The following is a 17,905-nucleotide window of genomic DNA, read 5'->3' as shown; positions in this document are numbered from 1 at the left end:
ACATATCCAAATATAAAAACAAACTATACCTTCTGAGAGAGGATGAATACTGTTGTTGAAAATGTATTGCTGTGTCCCTTTGCTTCATTAGCATGTCAATCTGTTTCTGAAGGCGTCTGTTCTCCTCTTCAGCCTGCTCAAGGCGACTGAGATCTGTATTGTGACTTGCTATCTTCTCATTGTATCGCTTTCTTAAAGCATCGTAATCCTTCTTCACACCCTCTAGCTTGTCCATTGCTGTATCATAGAGCTTATTCAATATCTCTGATGATCCATTTTGCTTCATAACCTAAAAAAAAAAAAAAAAGAGAGATTTTGTTAAGTCTTGCATGTAGAGAGAAATGTATGCACTTTCACATCTCATCAAGTTACCTGAAGATCTGCTTTTACTTTTTGTTTACAATAACTGTCTCCACAGCGAAAGAAGTCTTTCTTTAAGCAGCACTTATCCAATGTAGTGATGAAATCTCTGTATTAAAATAATCTTAACTTCAGACTCTTAAAAACTGATAGTATCAGAAATAAACTTTATTTTTAATCAGCCCAATACTTTTACCAATAATAATAAAAAAAAAAATACACTCCACAATTTTAATAACTTTTTTTTTGTTTGTTTTTTGTTTTTTTGTTTTTTCAGTAATTAAGAAAGAATAGAGCCTCCACTTAGCATTACTGCTACTCTAACCATCACTATATAATCTGCTTAATGTTAACCAGAAAAAAAAAATCTGCTTTATCAGAAGACAGTGCATCTCTCTAATGGTAATTGCTATCAGCGAATATTAAACCCACATTGTATTTGAACTATTTTTGTAAGTTTTAGCGAGAGGTTATTTGCAATTTGACGACCGAGATAATGGTTGCAATTTAGGAAATGACCAAGAGGTGGCACTCGTGGCAGACGATCTCTATGCTCCTAAAATAAGAGTTGGAAATATAATTTGGATACACACAGGCATTTATTCCAATACTCATACAATACTTAATCTGAAAACTACCTACAAACATTCGTGTTTCAAAAAGATATTCAAACAATCTAACAGGGAGAAAAAATCCACTTTTTTGACCAGAATTCTGACCAGAAAACTAGTTTTAAATTAATTTCAATTGACAAAAGAATGGTTCTATAAATGGCAACTTTTATTACAAATGACTTGCAACAACAAACTCTTAATGCACCTCTAGTCCTTTCAAATCAAAGGGTAAAAAATGTGCACAAAATGAGGATTTGGGTTTTTTTGTTTGTTTGTTTGTTTGTTTTTTGCATGCCATACTGATTTTCTCATTATTCTGTATTTTAAATTGAAATTTAGATTTGATGAAGCAGTGGGAAGAAACAGAGAAGCCTAATACACAGAGGTGTCAGGACTTCACATAATTCTAACATCTGCTCATAAACCTATGTTCTTTAATGTCTGAAAATAGCAGCTCTATCAAAAGTTCAAAACACATAGCAACTACTCCGCACACAAGATCAAACACATTTCAACTACCATTCAACTACCAGACTTGTTTTCTTTAGCCATCTGCTCCAGAGCTGTGAAGGCACAGCTTCACTACACAGTTGGAAAAGATTCACCCTACCATGCACATAGATACCATATCACTGACACCTTCAGGTACCTTTGGCTCTTCATCTTTTTCTTAAATTCAGAGCAAGGACACAGGAGATGGGATGTCTGCAGAGACAAAAGAGTTGCTACCATGCAAGCCTGCCCACTTCATGTGCCTTGCTCACTGACCACAGATACCACAGACCAATTTTTACTGTCAGAAAAATTCTTCTGCACACAGACAAGAGAAGAGGTAACATCCTTTAGCCTGATGCTGGCCTCCTTTAACTAAGTGCTCACAAAGCAGTCCAGGAACAAGGTTGTGCTCCAGGGAATTTCATCCGCATGGCGAATTCCACACACACACAGTCATGTTCTCCTCAGTTTCAGTAGCACAAGACGCACAGAGCTGGAGGCGTTGTTAGCAAGCATGAGTCAGTGAACCATTTTAGAGAAGATAAACACGCCAATGATGCTTCTTATTCAAGAATACACTATTATTCTGTATAATAAAATGTAAGCATACTTAAAGTGCTAATGTATGTTAACTTACATTGCACTCATGAGTACTCTTTTCCTGAAGATTAGTTCCCAAAATGAGTTTGAGAATGGAGTCCTTGAGAATCCACACATACACAAACCACTTCACACTGCCTAAAGCATACACGCATTGTTGGTTTTTTTTGTTTTTTGTTTTGTTTTTTTGTTTGTTTTTGAAAGCATACTAAATATGCTATGCCAGAAGTTTGATGGAATTAAGCATAAACTTGCTAAAAGAGATTTCACAAAGGCAGAAAGAAATGCCATAAGCAGGAAACAGAGCAAAAAGGAAGGTCTCTCATTCAAAATCCCAGTGTGAGAAAAAGTAAATAGTCCCAACTGGACAAGGAAGACAACAAGAAGAAACAGTGTGAGCAGCAGAAATGCAAGCTGTGCAGTTCCTAAATAGCAAATCAATGACAAACTAAGAATTATTTGATCAAAAGGTTATGCTCTCTAGGGCCAATGAGATGCTGTTTTCACACAGCCTGAAGATGAAACTTGGATCTTGGATCCAAAGGATCTTGGCACCCCTTCAAGACAACATGATTCACTTTGACATGCTGAGAAATGGAGCTACACAACTTTCTCATTGAGAGTAACACACATACTTTAAAGTTTTAATCATGATGTTGTTGACACGAGACTGAATTTCTTTAAATAAATGTTTAAAACGACGCTTCAACCTCCTTTGTGCTGACAGACAGTTTCAGATTTAGACAATCTCAAAACACAACATGGAGGTTTCTTGGAGGTTTCACACCTCTGCTTTGCAGCCTGACAAGCAGATGCACAGAACAATTATGCCATCTCCCCGTGTTAACACAGCAAACTATTTCTGCTGCGCTGAATATACCCCATATTCTGAATCAAGTTACCAAATCAAAACAGAGCTCTAAAGATGAAAACTTTAGAGGATCGGGTCACAAGGAAATGCAAATCTTCATTCCTTTCTGCACTAGCCCTCAAACATCTCCTAAGGCACTGCTTAGCACAGAGAGCTTGTTTTGACCTTTGCACCTCCTACCCTAGCAAATGATTATTTTTGTTTACATAGGTTTTACTTCTGAAGTCTAATATTTGATTTGCAAGTTTGTCTTGTGAATCAGACTACACACACTCAAATAGGATATTCTACTTAGATGTTTCGAATGTTACTCTAACTATTTTAACTGCTCTGGATGAAAACCATGGACCTGACAGCATCAATCTCTAACAACTAATCCTCTTGCCTTTCCTTCTTCAGAATACACAAGCAACTTTGCTCTTGAGACCGTTATATACAGCTGTGCAACACCTTGTGACACCTGGCAAAAAATCAAACCAAAACCAAAATAAAACTTAGCATCCAAGTTTAAAGCTAGCCCTGTCTCATAGATTAATCCAGTACCATAGCCTTTTTTCAACTACTTTGTAATTTCAAACTAGGTTTTTGATGCCTCCCCTATCAACTTAAAATATAATACATATGATCATCATGTAAACTCCTTTCTTCTCTGCATTAAAATATCTTATTCTATATCCCCTGTTCTTTCTCCACCTAGATATAGAAAAAAATCCATTCGAATTCACATTCATCCTTAGTCCTGTAACATGTAAGGCTTTTTTTCTTTTTTTTTTGACTCGGTGAGACATAAAATGCAGCAATGCTACACGTTCATCTTTCTTGACTAATTTTTCAAAGAAAAAATGTATTCCAGCATGTATGTTGTAAGTAAGTTGTAGCTTACCTGCTGCTGCTGGCTGCGTAGGTCTGTTATCTCTTTCTGATCCTCATCATGAAGCCTTTTCATTTCCTCACACGACTGCTGAAGATGATTATGTTCTCTCACCAACTGTGTGTTTTTCCTCTTCAAGGTATCCATGTCCTCCTTTAACTGTGACTGGTCACTCAGCAGTCGACTGTGCAACGTGCTGTTGTGGCATAGAAAAATACGCTTGGGGAGATAAATTTGCCCAGACTGTTTTAACTAGTTTCAACTAAGAGCTTGCAACCTAGAAAGCAGAACAAACTAACTCGATTCTTCAAATTTGAGTATTGCAAGAATAGAAAAAACAGAGAAGAACATAAAAATAACAAACTAAGTTCTCTCCAATTACCTTCTGCTCTGAAACCCAACTACTGAATTGAAATTTCAGGTTGTGGATTTCTACCTCAAGTTCTCCAAAATAAAACAGGTAGCCCATATTCTTATCATTTCTAACAGTCCCAAATTATATTTTATCTTAAGCAAACATTTATCTTGTAATTAGAGTGGAATAACAGAACAAGAAATCATTTGTTTACCATGATTAAATATATTACAATCTAATACTGATCAGTAAATTGCTTCTTACAGCTTTACGAATACTTACTGATAAAAATCAGCCTCTTTTGCTGCTTCTTCACACCTTTTTAATGTCTTAGTATGCTGATTCTGCAAGGACTGCAAGTCTGACATGGCTTTCATGCACTGAATCTTGAGTCTTTCATAGTCATGATTAGGTTTTGGACTAGGCCTAGGAAGGAAAAAAAAAAAAAAAAATCTGAAGTCAAATATTGGCTATTCAATAGATAAACATTATCGTACAGCTGAGGCTGTTGGACGTTCGATGCATTTTAAAATTTATATACTGTTTGAACCAAAGTTTTCAAAAACTGACACTTCTTGACTGAAATCACATTGGATTTTGCGATGCATTTTAACATTAACCTGTGATGATCTTACTTAAACAGAAGTCAACAATGACATGAATTTGAATAGACTGCTTTGTTTTAAGTTTGTTGACTTCAGACCAGTGATACAGTTCCATTAGAGCAGTTGCATCTTTTTCTTGCTAAAATGTAGGCCTTTGGAACAGCAGAGTAGAACATACTGCCTTGGCAGTGCAGGCATTTTGTTTCCTGTAGATGAGCTAGAGTGCAGGAAGTTACTGGCAGCATTGTTGTTAGTTTCTCATTGTAGGCTGATATGTGTATTTACCTGCATGATATCCTTGTTTATAGGATTTTTCTTTCATTTTTTTAGTTCAACAATATATGAAATATAAATGTAATTCATGTTAGAGATGCCAAACAAGTTCCCACCATAACTTTGAAAGAGACTCAACAGTTATTTCTTAGAGAAATTTCTTACAATGAAATATTTTGCAAGAAAGTGGACGTAATTAACTTAGTATGAGCACGTGCTACTAGGACTCAGTAAGCTTAAAGCTGCAATTAAGAATTAAATGTGTTCCACTTTATGTTTTCATTTTAATGACTGATGGACAGATGGTGCTGACTTTCAATAACGTCACTTTGAAGTCTAATTTAAACCAATACTTGGATTTTTAGTCATTCCGTCAATGATGCCAACATCCCAAATAGAGTTTTACTACTGCTAATTGGAATTATATTTTAAAAGGGAGATTAACACCACAGTAGTTATAGTCATACATTTGTAAGACTGTATGAATGAGGTGTTTCATTTTATACCCAGAAACAGATAGTGAATTAAAAAAAAACAACAATGTAATAGAAAAAAGGACATCCCTGAAGACTTGAATGCTCAGTTTCTTTATATCAATTTACATTTTAATTGTTACCATAATCTGTCAGTTAAGGAAAGAATTGATGGTTGTTGTTGGTTTTTTTTTTCCCCTTCTTCCTGGAGAAAGGAGCAAAGGAGCAATTACAATTTAAGACTGTACTACTCAGCATCACAGACACAACTGAGTTTCTAAATGTAACTTCACACCTTGCAAACGTATGCCAAGCACCTGTGAGTCAGATGCGACTGCTACGTGTTTTCTTATGACTGTCATCACTGCAACCAAGCAGAACCATTTTACTTCAGTTCAGTTGCCAGATGAAATACAGTTCCAGAATCCATACTGCTGTTGTTGTATGAAGCTAAGAGAGTTCTGTTTACTTATAAAGCAGAGCTTACAGCAATTTTGGAAAGAGTATGGTGGCAAGAAAGGGAGACATGGCAATCTGTGCAACAGTGGAGTAAATGCAGTGTGAGACTAAACCTTCCCATCAATATTCCACTACATGCGTGACAGATTGCAGCAGATGGATGGTCTGGAAGAATGGTGCTTGATGTGGAAGTGTGTATGAAGCAAAGGTGTGTAACTAAATTCCTCCGTGCAGAAAAAATGGCACCCGTTGACATTCACTGACAATTGCTGAATGTTTCTGGAGACCAAACAAAAGATGTGAGCACAGTGAAGCCATAAGTGGCACATTTCAACAGTAGTGACAGTAATAGTAGATCATCTCCAATGGTGACAATTTTTATGAGTGCAGCATGCAGGCTCTTGTTCATTGATGGTGAAAATGCATAGCTAATGGTGTTGAAAAAGAATGATAATTTGTTTTATAATCTTATTGCGTTCCATACCCACCGTCGTTTCCATGAACCTACATAGACATTACTTTCAGAGGGAACTACACATACAAATTGCACCTTGACCACAATAAATAATTTGGTCAAAGCTCTGCGTTAGTACTACAACACATGTATGCATACAGTCACTCTCATGTGACTCAAGCACAGCATGAGTAATCCTACTCCCGTCCAACAGAGTAACACGTGCTACTCTGATTTAGCTCATCACAATCCACTTCTGCAGCTCCTCTTCCATTACTCTAGGACTTAGTCAACACTAGATTTGAAAAACAGCTCTCATTTTTGCAACCACCTGCCTTCACAGTCAGCATAATTCAGCCTACAAACACTTTGCCAGCTGCAGCTATTTCTAAGCATGCCACCATGATTTGTTGAGATTTGCCTCTAGAGCACCTGTATTTGAAAGAACCACTGTGATAGTACAGTGTCTTTCAGGGCTGCAAAAGTCACCACCTAAATGGTGATCTTTCACATTTCACAATTCAGAGAGGCAGTTGGCCTTGACTTCTGGAAAGCTAATGATGTTTTTTGTACAAGAAAAGACAGTAGAACAAAGTAGAAAATACCATCAAGTTTTCCTGAAGCAAGGAAGTATATTTATATGAGAGTAATAATTTTATATTTTAATAAAGGAAAAAAAAAAGAGTCAGCTAGTGACATTTGTCCATTTTCCAGCCATCAGATATTTAATTTTCTGGAAGGCAACATCCTCCATCTTATATAAACCACTCAAACACTGTCCAAACATGATGCTTATTTTAATGAGTTTTCTTTAAGCTGTAAACTTATATATTTTCTGCAATATACAAATCCTACCATTGGCAAAAGATTGATGTGACAGTTAAAGAGAGAAAACTAGGGCAGGCTAGAACACAGCTCATCAGAACTTCATTAATAGTATCCGGGATTATAGAGAACAATACCATAAGCTGTAAAATCCTCAATGCCTAAGCTCTAGTGGCTTCAGATAAGAAGAATCTCTGTTCAAGCAAGAAACAAACCAAAGCTCTGTCAAAGATGTTGATATTCGACAACCTTTTTCTCTCATTACCACAACACTTACAGACGCTCAAGACAGAACACAAAGTTCCCCCAGTCCCTGAAGTAGCCCTTCCAACAACCCCAGGGTGAGGAGGCTGGAACAGGAAGCTAAACAGTGAATAATAAAGCACACAGATTCTCTCATCTTCACTTCACTGGCTCAAATCTTGAGACCTCTCCTATGGACAAAATTTCAATTAATCACCACTTCAAAACAACAAACACTTCAGCTACTGTCTTCCACCTCCTCCCGTAACTTAACCTAGGAAGCCACAGCAACTACCTTGTTTTCTACTCTCAATATTGATTCAAGTCCTATTCTCAATTCCACACCAAAATTGCTGTAAAAAGCAGAACACACGCATACAGCTCTGAAAAATTTATGTTGTCATCCTACATATATGTCACCACAATGTACGTACCTTAAAAGCAACATAAATACATTGCAATATTATTACTACTTTACAAGCAAGAAACAAGATACTTGAAAGCTAATGAAGACTAAGTTGAAATGCCCACTTCACTTTTTTTTTTCCTTTCTTTTTTACCTGCAGTCATCAAAAGTTGATCCAGGTGATGAAAGTGCAAGTCGCTTGCGCAGCTCATCCCTCTCCCGAGTTACCTGTCGGAGCTGAAATAATATTGTCTCCAGCTTCTCACTCATCTGTCTCGTGTCTGCTGCAGGTGGTGGAGATGATGCTTTACCAGTTGTACCTGACCAAGAGACAGTGAACTGACAGTCAGAGAACTCTTCAAAAGAACAATGTCACATCACTGAAATAATACTAATTTTAAATAAAAAAAACCAACCCTATATCTTTATATTTTTTAAACAGATTCTTGTTCAAAAACAAATTGTTCCAAGTTTTCTTCAGATAGTTAACATAAGAAAAACTCAATTCACTCAGACTTTACATAAGCAGAACAGCCTTATTCATGTTGCAAGTAGCATTTCCATGAGTAGGTCCCTTGCTTCCACATCTACTTACAAACTACCATCCAAGAGGTAACAATTGATGGGCAAAGTAAGAAGAATCAGCCATACAGCTTTCCTAAAAAAAAAAAAAGGCAAGGCACCTTTGGACTTTTAACTGGAAAGACTTCAAACAGTGACAAAAAAGTCATAGATAAAAGATCATTTCTGATGAAGTATCAGGTTCCGTGCTTTAAGAAAAAAATAAATTAGAAAAAATACATCAACTTAGCTCAGTGACAACAGCCAAACTGTTTCAGCAGAGGGACTCTTCTGCTCCTTTAGCCTCACAGATAGACTATTCCATAGATACACTACTGCTAGCTTGATATTTTTGTTTCAGGAAATTTCTGTTTCCACACATCACAACTTACCAGTCATGCATATAAAGATTTGACTTGGCAATAAATCAAGAGAGACAAATTTCACTATTAACAACACTGGTTAAAGAGAGCACGTTACAATCACTGCAACTGGACAGTACATGCAGCATCTTATCACTATCATCATCACGTTCATCAGAGATAACAGTAACATCCCACTGTCTTTTTGGTATCTCATATCATTACAAAGAGATCCGTCCACAGAATGCAAAAACTCCTTTGAGTTTTTAAGTAGAACTTCCTGTTCTTAAGTTACCACAGCAAACTAACTTCAGGGCCAGGGCTAATATACACAGAGCATTCAGTATAATAGCATCCCTGTTCTTATTCCCTTCAGCTGTTAATATAACTGCGTAACAAGAATCTGTGAGCACAGACTATTCTTTTATTCTAACTATTGCATAGTTCAAATAATGCATGCAAATACTTCGACAGTTAAAAATTGCAGGAATGTCCCACATTCTGTAGGAAAATACAAGACACGGACTCACAATACTCTAGAAAACTTCCAACAGAGCCTACATTTGGCTTTTTCTCCCACTACTCTTGAATGAAAGAGTACCCTCTTCCATGAGGGCTAGAGAACTTACACTACTAAAACACAATTGTATTGTCTTTTTGCTACTTTTATTTCCTAAAATAAGAATTATTTGACATAACATTTAATGAAAGATCTTTTGGAAAGGCTCATGTTGTAATGAATAAACAGGAAATGTTTAAAATGGAAAAGTCAAAATGCATGCCCATTTGGAACAGTATTGGACATGTTAATGAGGAAGGCAGTTTCATAAAAGAGCGAAAAAGTTTCTAATTCAGGAACTGACAGGGTGCTTAGTCTCGTGTAGATTCAATCCCCAAGATATGCCAGGCAAGGCAAGACTGCTTTAAATAAAGTCAAGCTATCTAGCCATAGGAAAGAAGTTCCTGGACAAATGTGAAGTCATAAACCTTAGTATCGGAAACAGTTATTTTTCATTAACCTGCCGCTATTTATACTTACATAAAAGTAGTATTTTTGTATGTAAAATGCAATGACGATACTGACAGCATGCAATACTAGTCAAGATTTAAGAGCTATAAAACAACATCCCCTCTTATCCTTAAGACAAGCCCCCCTCCAAAAATGTATCTTTGCTCAATAACAACTTCACATTTTTAGTAATAATTTCAAACATTTCAAAATCTTCAGTAAGCTTCTCTTTTCATCAGAAAAACTCAATACTCTCCATTTCCTTGAAAGGGGTTTTTATAGCTGAATGCTAAAAGCTTTTTACTGCATCTGACATTCTGATGCAGTGTAAGGAAATTGACCTGTGCTTCCAGCTTCATATTCTTTTTCCATCTGACTGGGTATTTTACACAACAGTACTTCCTTTCTGCATTTTAACCACTCAAAATGGTCTTAAAATGTACAAGCCTAAAGGCTAAATTTCCATTATCCAAATGATGCCACTTCACAGAGACTTACTTGCTGCTGTGGATAATCTGGATTTGTTAAAATAGGTCTACAGCATGTCTTGACAAGTGCAACTCATCTGCTCAGTAAGTCCCAGAACTCCTTTTCTATATCAGCTCCCCTTTGGTGTTGAGGATCCAGCAATACCCAGCCACATGCTGCCAGCCTCAGGGTAGGCAGCACTCCACTGCCTCCAACAACAACCCCACAGTGTAGGGGGGCTACACACAACATTTGTCCACACAGTATATGCATGAAGTTTTGAGTACACATTAACTGAATCACAAACAAGATTTTGCCAAATTTCATACACTCTATAAAAGAAAAGCAGTTACAACATAAGCTGAAGCAATTACATCTTCCACAGTTTAAACATGGGACTTCATGCAAATCACAAAGATTCACAGACATAGTGATTATCAAATACAATTTTTTATGGTTTCTCTAATAATCAATGTTTGAAGAGATAATGTAGCTACAATGACACTACTGCACAGTTAGCTTAATTTGCATGTTACTCCCATTACTTGGGGATAGGTCAGCACACTTTTTGGAATAAAAATAACATTTTAAGAGAAATAGGGCTGGGAAACTTGTTAAACTGACTAAGATGTATTACAACACTGAATCATTACAACACTCATGTGGGAAAATGAGTATCAATGGATAAGCAATTGTTTTTCAAAAATAATATGAAAATAGCTAAAGTTATAACACACTCATTATTTTCCTTATTGAGAAATACGCTTGTATGAGCATTAATAAATTCAAAAGGAAATCTGTCATCAGCTAACAGAATGCTTGTAATTTCATTCCCATTTTTTTCAAGTCATTTTATAAATGTGTGCCAATTGTTGCTTGCAAACAATCAGACTAGACTACGTAGAGCTGATCCTCCTTACCGCTTCCAGTTAAAAAGAAATCAACATGAATGTTCTGAGTACCAGTTTTTTAAGGCCCTGTAAGTCACGAGAGAATATGTTAAAAAAGACTTGCAAAATAAGACAAAAGATGTGTTGGAAAGTATGACCAATAGGGTTTCTTCCCCAAGCTGAGGAACACTTATTCCAGCTGTAGGAAAATCTGTGTTAAAATATTTACTTTTCTTCAATAATTTATGAGGTCTAGAATGGGATTACATAACAGAATCTATCATTTGATGCATTTCTTCAGATATATCTTTTGAAGTGGTCTTGAAATAACAGAGACAGCTGCCTTGTTGGTGAAATAAAACATTAGTAAAAACAGTAGCAGTCCATGGAGGAAGGGAAACTGAAAGCTACAATACTGAACTGTGGAAGAGCTCCATCTGACAGACAGAAAATCTAATAGGTTATGAAAGCAGTGAGGATCATGTAACATGCAAGAAAAAGAACGTGCAACAATTCGGTATTTGTTTTACTACAGAATATAATACCCTAAACAAAGCCGCCAGCACACAAAACAAACTTTCAACTTAGATAAACTTAAGACTTTAGAGAGAGCTGAGCAGTACTGGAAAGATCAAGTACTATAAGGAAAAAAGTACTGGTATCAGCTCAAAGAACTTTTCTTAGCTAAAACACAATTGAGATTAAAACCCGTACATGGGTAAGAAAATAGTTGAAAATAGTTGAAAATGCAGAAGTTGAAGCTTCTGCATTTGAGTAGCCAGCTGCTCCCTGGTGGGCAGGATAAAACCTAACGTTCGTCAGGTTTATAACTGCACAGCAGAAGCATAAACTGCGCTCAGGTACCCCATCCAAACAGAGACAGCTGTTGGGCAGCTGCTGCACATCAACCTGAGGCTGAGGCACCACTTAAGCTCGCAGCCACAGCTTCTCCTACAGGATGCTCTGAGCATCAACTCATCATGCTGTTTTATAGCCCAAAAAGAAAACTGCTGACACCAAAAAGATTTCCTGAATGCACAGACTGATAAAGGGACACAGGGAGTAGAGAAAGACACCGTGTTCCAGACGTGCTGTCTAGAGGGCAGGAGGTATGGACTCACACATGCTGCATTCCCATTCAGATTATTACGGGCTGAATTTTCAGGAATCCCACCAGTCTGCTGCCAAACACTGATATAAAGGCATGTAAAATGCTGCAGTCAGATTAGGGATTTTCGAGCCCAATTTATGCAGAATCATTAAGAAGCCAAGAACGAATTCAAACTGAATATTTGGAGGCAGTGCAAAGAAAACAAACAGAAGGAAAAAAGAAATAGGAAACCCACAACTCTCTCTCTTCTCTGAGACTATTTGTTGGCAAAGTTAACAACTTCTTTGTGGCTACTGTTTTTTTGTTTTGTTTTAATTTTATTTTAATTTAGGGCATCACATTCACTGAATAATTCTTGGGTGGCTCTGAAGTGACAAAAAACTGCACCACCACACTTAAACCCATAGCTGCCAGGAAATGGATGCTATAAAAGTCAGTGAGAATACAATAAAGCAATTCAAAGTGCTTGCTACTTAAAAGAGGTGGTTAATAGCAAACAGACTGAAAATTAGGCAAAGAGATTAAGGATTACCTATATGATTCATAAACCGAACTGAGTGAAAAAGAAATGTGAAGTTATTCTAAGACCGTAGAAGAGAGTGAGTATTTCATAACTTTTGTTTCCAGGAAACAAAACATACATTACTCAGATCAAAGGACAAGAAAATTACATAGGATTTAGATCTATAAAAAAGCCAACTGACAGTTGAGTTGAAATTTTACAGGAATGTGACTTTTGAATAGAGGTTGATCATCAAAGCCAATCACTGGGATACACAAAAAGATTCCAGTGTAATGTACTGATAGCATTCCCACTACTAAGGGGGGATGTTGGGAGAGGGAAACAGAAAAAATACAACAAAAATAATTATTCTCCTTGTGTTAGTTCAGCACTAGAACAGACTTCAGTATACTTTCTTCTGTCAAGGAGCCTCCAATACGGGAACTTAGAGAAAGAGCAGCTCACAGACTGGCAACATCTAAAGCTACGAAGTGACTGCAAAGATCACAGAGCTCTAACCCCTGCTGTGAGAGCAGGGTTGCCACTCACCAAATCAGACTGCTCAGGTCCCCATCCAACTTGGGAACACCTACAAGGACAGAGCATCCACAGCTTCACTAGGTAACCTGCTACAGTTCCTTACTCTTAGGGAAAAATTTCCCTTGAACATCTAACCTAAATCTCCCCTCTTTTCATTTAAAACCATTCCCCTTGTCCTATCATTATCAGATCACATAAAGAGTCCATCTCTGCACTGTCTGTACTGTCTGTAAGCTCAATTTAAGTACTGAAAGACTACGAAGAGGTGTCCCTGGAGCCTTCTCTTCTCCAGTCTGACTGAAGAAGCCCAGTCCCCTCCATAATCCTCAGGAGATGTGCTCCAGATCCCTAAGTGCCTTCGTGGCCCTCCTGATCAGGTAACCACCTGATGGTCCCTAATTTCAATATACAAACTCTCAACCTGATCGCAGCTGTTTTTTTAAAGGCAGCTCTTTGCAATCCACCCACTTCTTATCATAAAAGGCAACTTCCCTACCCCTCCTGCCCTGCCTTTCTCTTCTAAAAATCTCACAGCCCTCAATTATAGTATTCCAGCTTTGTGATTTGTCCCATCATGTTTCTGTGATAGCAATCAGGCAATAGTTTTCTAATCGCAAAATTACTTCTAACTCTTCCTTCTTATTTCTCATGCTTATGTTCCTTGGTGTTGATGTGGGCTACACACAGGGTTACTTTTTTGGATGAGCCCTCCTGAATTCCTCTGGAACAAATCTGAAGTTTACTCACTGCTGCTTCATAAAGTGACAGTGTCTCCCAGCTCTTCTCTGTCATGGAGTAGTACATCCCCTCCTCCAGGAGAGGACATCTGGGCTGCTGCCCTGCTCCAAGAGGACATTAGGTACTTAGTGTCCAGAACTCTGTTATACAAGTTCACTATAGTGCACGGTGAATATTTGTTGCCAAAAATTATAAATGTTAAGTGACTGAGTGCACTATACAAATCAACATACTATTTTAAAAAAAAAAAAAAGCCTTTATTCTGTGCTGTTTTCTCCTACACTACCATTACTGGTAAAATGGCAGATCAGTCAGTGCCTGTCACATACAGTGCTGTTGCTGGGCTCTGTCTCATTCCTAAGTGATGCTTGGTTTGTGCTTGGCACATTAGGCACTCCATAAATAATTATTCTGATGTCAGAGATGCAGGATTGTAGCTCCATTGAGAGAGTATGCTAGGCACAAAGAGTGGGCAGATGAAGGATGCTTCTGTTTACACACAAATATCTTTGTGACTAACAGAGAGATGAGAAACAAAATACAGAGAGTATGACAAGCTAATGAGGATTTTTCATTGTTTGGGGGGAAAGAAGGTGGGGCTGAAGCACAGCAGTGGGATGCAGGGATTGTGAAAGTTTGTATCTCTTTAGTGAATCAAGGCTTATTTCTTTTTCCTCCCCTCAGTACTCTACCTATCCCTACTATCTATTTCAAAAAACAGCATGAACTTGATTCATACAGGCAAAAAGAAAAGGAGGGAAATCTAAGGGAACAAAGAAAACACAATCATCTAAAGAAGTTTTGACTGGTGAGGAAGATAGACAAGGAAGAACTTGTATAGCATAAGGAACTGTTTCTCTGAATTTTTATTTATACACAGGCAAAATTAAAAAAATTTGGCAGATCCATCTATGAAGTTCCTTCTCCAGGACCACCACCCTAACTTCTACTCAGTGCCTTCTTCTACCACATACATACAGTACGTCCACAGGTGGCTGGAATTTCATTCTTCCCTGCATCCCTCATTCCCTGTAGGCCCATTCAAGCAAGGAAAGTGAATGACATGGCACTGCATGGGACAGACATGAAAGGAGAGCAATTTCACAAGCTGATGACAAATCCTATCTACCTCTGTGGTTACCTATTTCTGGACATTGAAAAGTGCATGAAACATACAAATAATTGCTTTGGTCAACAAAAGGAAAACAGCCTTAGTTTCAAGAATCCTACCTATTACCTCATCATGTAATCATAATGCTACTGTATGGCATCCGTGACAGGAAAATTTTATTTCCTCCCACCCTAAAACATAAAAACCCCAGTAACATCAGTGTTATGTAAGTCACTCTGTACCTTAGCTTAGCATAGGGAAATGAATGCAAAGGGACTAATTATTGCCATCTGACTAACTGTAGAAAGAAAGGAATAAAAAGAGTTAACCATTTATTTAAAAACAAACAACCAAAAAAAAAACCCAAAAACACTAGAAAGCCCTTTTACAAGATTTATTTTACAAGTGTCAGAACTCCCCTGCCTTCCTATAGGACATACGTGTTTCATGGTCACAACAACAAGGCTATTATGGTAATAGAAAAGCTCATTGATCAAGACAATTATTTGGTAAAATTAGAAAAGTCACTCTGTGTATTTACAGCTGTATCTTTACTATTCATCTTTCTCACCTTGAAGCTAACTGCCAGACACTCATGTTTTTCTCTAATAGAGGGACTTTGTCCCCCAGACACATGTTTTTCCTCTTTCACAACTAGTTCTGCATTTGGGTATCAAAGGACAGATGAGGTCATTTTCTTATATTTCTCTAGGAACTGTCACTTCTCTATGAATGTTATCATAGGCTTGTCCTACCACAGAGAGTCCAAGTTCCTGCCTGGCTGCCAAGAACCCACAGACACAGAGCGTGTAACAGGAAAAAGAGAAACAGTCCAACACACAAACTGGAGCAGGAGAAAACAACTGTGAGGAATCTGCAGTGCTGCATTACACCACACACTGAATGCCCTTCCTACATTCATCTGTTGCCCTCCATTAACAAAACTCTCAAGACACAGTCTTTCTCCTCATTGAAAGATACAAGTAAATAATAGATAACTAGCAAAAAAGTACTAAAAAAAAAAACAACAATACAGTTACAGAAGAAAAAAAAATTCAATATGGAAGCATCTGAGACAAAATTAAATTAACATGAAGCAACTGCAGATAAACAATGTGTTTATCTTAATATGACTTTCTTTTTCAAGTCCCATTAAAGAAAATTAATAATAATAATAAAAAAAATCAGCAACAATTTACCCCTGCATTCATAAAACAATGGAGAAAGGCCTCCTGTGGCACCAGAACAGATCACAAAGCTCACAGATTAAACTACAAAAAATAATTTTGTAGTTCAGCATCAGGTTTGCCAATCTCACACAAAATTCTATCTGCTAATCAAGCATGTTCATGTAAAAACACACAGGTCATTTATGCCACATTACTATAACTAATTAGAAATGTTCATAATTTCCAGGGATCAAGATTCCCAGCTACCTACTCTAGTAAATACACACAAAAGGTCAAGTCTTGTCGGATAATTTGTGGAGGGCAAACAAATTCCAACAACGATATCAGCGATAAAGTAGATGTAACAATTTTACAGAACAAACTTCCTACAAGGATTCCCACCAATCACTAAAAAAAGACTTCTAACAAAACAACAACAAAAACTATTGCACCAAACTGTCTACCATTACCTCATGACTGTCAGCTCAGGAAGTTACCTGAGCCAAAGGTTTAATCTCTTTGAACGTGTTCACTTGTTTGTCAGGCTTGTATCTAATATAAATACCTGGAATATTTTCTAGCATGAATTGTTGATGCAATCACCTCAACTGTACAACATGCTGGCTTACCTGGAACTATTTCAGAAAAAGATAATTTAATTAAGAATGCTAGCAGCAAAAACTAACTCAAACAATGGCTAGGAAGATTAAGATTGGAAACAAGATAAAACACAGAGACATCCTCTTCTCTAGTTACTTTATGAACTGTGGAATATAAAGACAATGAATAGAAGTATTTATTATATCTCCTAGTTGGAAGACACTAGGATGTATTATCAGCTCATTTAACTGGGCTTAATTAGTCTCCCTCTTCATTTTTCTCTGAAAGTGTCTCCATGATGTTTGACAAACAGAAGCAAAACACAACAGAAACAAAAATATATTTAATATTAACGTTAATTGTTCTGAACTCAGGAAACATAAAAATATAGTCCTTCTCTGCCCCATAAAGAAAATACATGTGACTGGAGAAAATAAAATATTCCTTTATATTCATGTTTAGCATTGACAGCTGTGCACATTATATTCCAAAGCTTACACTGTCTCCAAACTATGAGCTATTCACCTTTTTCCACTGACGCATTCATTTCACAGGAAAAAATGTATTCCACTGCCCTACACAACCCTTAAAAATAAACTCCAGTGAGCCATTGGTAGTGGAGATCAGCGGTGGAAGGAAGATGCTTCTAAATAGTGAAACACTGAAGAAAATCAGGTTTTGTTGGGATTGCATTCAAATAAGTGATAAGAAGCCTTTAGAGAATTGGCATACAACACCTTCTGTTACGATGGCTTGTCACTCAACAGTATTAAAATAACCTCACGGTTGCTTTGAAGTGACTTGCAAACAAGTCTGTTAGGACATGCCAGCTATTAAGTAGAGAGAATTTGCTACTGATATTAGATCACATTTAAAATATTTTACCTTGTAGAACAAGATGTGTGAGAAAGAAAATGATTTGAAGGGAAAAAAAAAAAAA

The 17,905-nt window shown here is 37.1% G+C and overlaps 1 protein-coding gene across 2 annotated transcripts in view; it reads right to left on the bottom strand.

Moving 5' to 3' along the window:
* The window catches only part of DLG5 (discs large MAGUK scaffold protein 5), an 89,906-nt gene that overhangs the window by 37,374 nt on the left and 34,627 nt on the right, over positions 1-17,905 (bottom strand). For both annotated transcript variants that reach the window (XM_015866802.3, XM_015866805.3), the window contains exons 3-6: positions 8,059-8,224; positions 4,449-4,592; positions 3,824-4,007; positions 30-289 (exon numbers count right to left, since the gene is read on the bottom strand). In XM_015866802.3, coding sequence (XP_015722288.2) covers positions 30-289; positions 3,824-4,007; positions 4,449-4,592; positions 8,059-8,224 — 754 coding nt within the window. The remainder of the gene's footprint in view (positions 1-29; positions 290-3,823; positions 4,008-4,448; positions 4,593-8,058; positions 8,225-17,905) is intronic.

This window comes from Coturnix japonica, chromosome 8 (assembly GCF_054131305.1).
Source record: "Coturnix japonica strain WE chromosome 8, WE-NBRP24, whole genome shotgun sequence".
Lineage (NCBI taxonomy): Eukaryota > Metazoa > Chordata > Aves > Galliformes > Phasianidae > Coturnix > Coturnix japonica.
This window is presented reverse-complemented; position numbering and strand designations above follow the sequence as displayed.